Source organism: Schistocerca cancellata, chromosome 3 (genome assembly GCF_023864275.1).
Source record: "Schistocerca cancellata isolate TAMUIC-IGC-003103 chromosome 3, iqSchCanc2.1, whole genome shotgun sequence".
Lineage (NCBI taxonomy): Eukaryota > Metazoa > Arthropoda > Insecta > Orthoptera > Acrididae > Schistocerca > Schistocerca cancellata.
The window spans coordinates 108843323-108848262 of NC_064628.1; the positions used below are offsets into that span (position 1 = coordinate 108843323).

At 44.0% G+C, this 4940-nt stretch overlaps 1 protein-coding gene across 1 annotated transcript; it reads right to left on the reverse strand.

Annotated features, from left to right (window-relative positions):
• Positions 1-2755: 2755 nt before the first annotated feature.
• Positions 2756-4489, reverse strand: LOC126176148 (uncharacterized). Its single transcript, XM_049923289.1, has 2 exons — positions 4366-4489; positions 2756-3150 (listed from the first exon to the last, which is right to left on the reverse strand). Exons 1-2 carry the CDS (start codon positions 4487-4489, stop codon positions 2756-2758), a joined length of 519 nt encoding a protein of 172 aa, XP_049779246.1.
• Between the last annotated feature and the right edge of the window lie 451 nt (positions 4490-4940).

Genomic DNA, 4940 nt, shown 5'->3' on the forward strand with positions numbered 1-4940 from the left:
GTGCAATAGTTACTTGGAGATGAAGAAACGTACACAGGATAGAGTAGCATGGAGAGCTGCATCAAACCAGTCTCTGGACTGAAGACCTTAACAACGATAGTAGTTTATCAGAGATTCGATTTTCACCTTCAAATTCTGTACAGTGCTTTGTAATAAGTAAAATGCGTCGCTCGCCCACCACGTCTTCAAGCCATCAATTAGAATTTTCGCAACACTTAGACGGACTGACAATTTCGTGAAGGAAAGAAGACACTAAGGCCCCATGTTCTTAAAATTTATTAATCAAAATATTGGTTGCCTTTGGAAAAATTTTATCAGTATTCCATAGTTTGCAAATGTAATAGACGCGCATTTTGATCGACGATGAGAACTGTCATCCTCAATTAATAAACAAATTGCAGAATGATTTTAAGCATCATAACATGTTCTGAAAGTCGGATGCAGTCGTTTTACTGTGGTTACCACGCAAATAGTGGAGGATGGATTCGGTCACAGTTCTTTTTTAAACAATGCTTTATTTCTGATGTTGCAACAGTAAGCAGTGGCGACCGAACTGAATAATGTAACCACTATGCATTTGTCTCAATTTAGAGTATGTGCTTACATGGTTTTACACGTAGGCTTCACTTACGAATGAAGGATCTAGATGTTTTAACTACAACACAAAATGAATACTTAATGACAAAGTTTGATAAGCATCCAAAAAAAAGAAGATTTACACAAATCCAGGGAGATTGGCACGGGGGCATTGTAAGTGATATGGACGCATTGTGGAACAAAAAACCTACTCAAAGCGAAAAATAAGGTGTCAATAACAAATAATTACTACAGTTCCAATACCTCTTCACAAACTGACTTGATAAATTCGTGCGGTATTAAAATCTGCGTCCCTGAAGCCAATATGTTTACAAAACAAAGACAGCGTATGTTACTTAGACTGAACACATCACTTTTATTAACCATATATATGTGGCTCTGAAACGTAAACACTTGTATAATTGTAACGATATGAGAATAAATAATATTAAAAATAAATAACAGGATTAACAATGACAAAATAACTTAACACTGTATGTCAGTATAAGTATATACAAAAATAATTTTAACAATGTGTTTTAATAACTATAAATAAATGCAGCACACTTGCAGCATTGAAGTACAGAGCACTGCATCGAATTTCTTATAGGTTTTCTGATGAAATAGCACTGTTTCTAAGCTTCTAAGGATAATGTTGCGTACGGATGAACACATAACTTTACATATCGGAGGAATAGAGACTCGAAAACTTCTGCATTCTATCAAAAAATGGGGATACACAATAGGGACTGTTTGCTGTGATACGACGGACTGAGCAGTTCCTGGAGAGCTACTGAGTTAAAGATCACTACTACACAGTGATAACTGTCTATTGTGAAACTCGATAGCGTATCATGATCATCATCTGTATCGGCTACTTGGAGTATTTACAGCTATTACGTAGAACACAGTTTGCTGTAAGCCTTTCCATTTTGCTATAGTTCGATATTTTTTACGGAATCTCTGTACGAGTATTTCTGTCGACTGTGAGTAAGCTAGTTAGTCTTACCCAGTGTGTTTAAATGAATGTTTCAGGTTTACGTAGAAGATTTCCCTATATAATGATTTTACTGACGAATTTTTAATGTTTCTTCACTGACTCATTAAAGTAAGAGTGGTAAGTTGAATCTACAAACATTTTCAGTCATGTTGAAATGCCCATGTTTGATTTGTGATGTATATCTACCCTATGCTGTGTACGTTGTTACAAAATATTGAAATTCTAAGAGTCGCTAAAGGATTGGAGCAGAAGTGAGACACCAGAAGGGCTATCCGATTATTAAAAACTGTTGAATGTCGTCTTAATAAAATCAGTCAGTGAAAACTTTTTAAAAGTTACGCGGTACTATGTATGTTATAGTGCACATAAGAGTGAGAAAGAGAGTGGAAAGCATTTGGTTTCGGTATATTATTTTCAACTAAACTTTTTCAATAAGGTAATTAAAGGATACCAAAACACTTTGAATTCAAGATGTGTCCACTGATCAAATAGCTGGAAGAATAAACAGAAAAAGAAGGTCTTGTACATGTGGTGCTCTGCGGATTGGAAATATTTGAATTATACCATAACATATTAATTTAGGCCAGCTTACGTGTGTATTAAATGACAGATCTCCGAAATAAGAGGCAATTCATTGTGGAGAATTGTTTAGTTATCAGGTAATTTAGAACGAAATGAAATGCTTATTTGTAGTTCATGGCCTAAAGAACAATAGGGCAAGGTTGGTATATTGTTAATCTTACTATAAGATACTAAAGAGGTGTTTCTGAAAATATAAGGGCAATACAATTGTGCGCCTCTAGATACAGATTAACAAAATCAAATACTCTCGAATCAGTATTTCGGGTTATCACACACTTAAGAGATTTAATTGTTAGCGAGTAGGTATAGTGCCACAGTTACGTGGAGTCAAATTGATTATTTGTAGTTTATGTATTTCAGTTTGAAATGCGTGAATGTTTTGTCTAATTCAGTGAACTCTAGTCGACCCCAATTACTCACTGCCGTATATACCACACGGAAAATACATCTCACGCAAATCATGCGTTAATAGCGTTTTTTCGACTAATATTTTCAAATTGCTGGTGTTACGGATATGTCTGGTGACCTATTTTTGGCATGCATGGTTGAAGATTGTGTAATGAAGTAGCTGTAAGAGGGAATATAAACGCCAGAGATTCAAGCTGCGGCAGCTGCACCATCTTGCTGCTGCAAGGGAATGGGCTGGTAGGCGTGGTACGGCAAGTCGACGCTGCGTCTATATGGCCCGCTGCCTCCAGTGCTCCTGTCGTAGTGGCCCGGGTGGTCGTATCCGCCGGAGTGCGCGAAAGCGTGCGACACGTGCGGCGTCTTGACGATCTCGTAGGTGACCTTCTCGTCACCGCCGCCGGCCACCAGCTTCTTGAGCGCCACCAGCGTGGAGATGACCAGCGCGATCTTGGCCACGAGGAGCGCCTTGGCGGCCAGGATGGCCACGCCCTTGTAGGCAATGGCTAGCAGGCCGCCCTTCATCAGCATCGCCATCAACATGAAGCTGCTGTACCGCTTCCTGTTGTAGCCATTTCTCCTCCTCCCTGCGTACGACAACAATAGTCTTTTTAATCATTTTTGATAAGCCTGAAAACAACGACCTAAATACACTCCTGGAAATTGAAATAAGAACACCGTGAATTCATTGTCCCAGGAAGGGGAAACTTTATTGACACATTCCTGGGGTCAGATACATCACATGATCACACTGACAGAACCACAGGCACAAAGACACAGGCAACAGAGCATGCACAATGTCGGCACTAGTAAGTGTATATCCACCTTTCGCAGCAATGCAGGCTGCTATTCTCCCATGGAGACGATCGTAGAGATGCTGGATGTAGTCCTGTGGAACGGCTTGCCATGCCATTTCCACCTGGCGCCTCAGTTGGACCAGCGTTCGTGCTGGACGTGCAGACCGCGTGAGACGACGCTTCATCCAGTCCCAAACATGCTCAATGGGGGACAGATCCGGAGATCTTGGTGGCCAGGGTAGTTGACTTACACCTTCTAGAGCACGTTGGGTGGCACGGGATACATGCGGACGTGCATTGTCCTGTTGGAACAGCAAGTTCCCTTGCCGGTCTAGGAATGGTAGAACGATGGGTTCGATGACGGTTTGGATGTACCGTGCACTATTCAGTGTCCCCTCGATGATCACCAGTGGTGTACGGCCAGTGTAGGAGATCGCTCCCCACACCATGATGCCGGGTGTTGGCCCTGTGTGCCTCGGTCGTATGCAGTCCTGATTGTGGCGCTCACCTGCACGGCACCAAACACGCATACGACCATCATTGGCACCAAGGCAGAAGCGACTCTCATCGCTGAAGACGACACGTCTCCATTCGTCCCTCCATTCACGCCTGTCGCGACATCACTGGAGGCGGGATGTACGATGTTGGGGCGTGAGCGGAAGACGGCCTAACGGTGTGCGGGACCGTAGCCCAGCTTCATGGAGACGGTTGCGAATGGTCCTCGCCGATACCCCAGGAGCAACAGTGTCCCTAATTTGCTGGGAAGTGGCGGTGCGGTCCCCTACGGCACTGCGTAGGATCCTACGGTCTTGGCGTGCATCCGTGCGTCGCTGCGGTCCGGTCCCAGGTCGACGGGCACGTGCACCTTCCGCCGACCACTGGCGACAACATCGATGTACTGTGGAGACCTCACGCCCCACGTGTTGAGCAATTCGGCGGTACGTCCACCCGGCCTCCCGCATGCCCACTATACGCCCTCGCTCAAAGTCCGTCAACTGCACATACGGTTCACGTCCACGCTGTCGCGGCATGCTACCAGTGTTAACGACTGCGATGGAGCTCCGTATGCCACGGCAAACTGGCTGACACTGACGGCGACGGTGCACAAATGCTGCGCAGCTAGCGCCATTCGACGGCCAACACCGCGGTTCCTGGTGTGTCCGCTGTGCCGTGCGTGTGATCATTGCTTGTACAGCCCTCTCGCAGTGTCCGGAGCAAGTATGGTGGGTCTGACACACCGGTGTCAATGTGTTCTTTTTTCCATTTCCAGGAGTGTACAATTACAGTAAGCTGATCAGTCTTGATCGCAGAATACTTTATTCGTTGTAAGCGGTTTCAGTCTTTGAAGATCTTCATCAGACCATTCAGTCTCCTGTAGCTATCTGTGAAGACGGTGAGCGGAGCCAAACATTTCGCAAATTCATATTCGTTGACAGCTGAGCAGATGCTGACGTTTGGCTTCGCTCGCCATTTTCTCAGATCGCTAAAGGAGACACTTAATGGTCTGATGATGATCTCCAAAGGCTGAAACCGATTACTGTTAATACAATATTTTGTGATCAAGACTGATTGCTTTACTA

Coding starts and splice junctions, on each gene's coding strand:
- LOC126176148 (XM_049923289.1), bottom strand. CDS start 4,489: ATGGCGCTAGCTGCGCAGCATTTGTGCACCGTCGCCGTCAGTGTCAGC. Junction 3,151..4,365: donor CGACAGCGTGGACGTGAACC/GTATGTGCAGTT, acceptor TGTCGTACGCAG/GGAGGAGGAGAAATGGCTAC.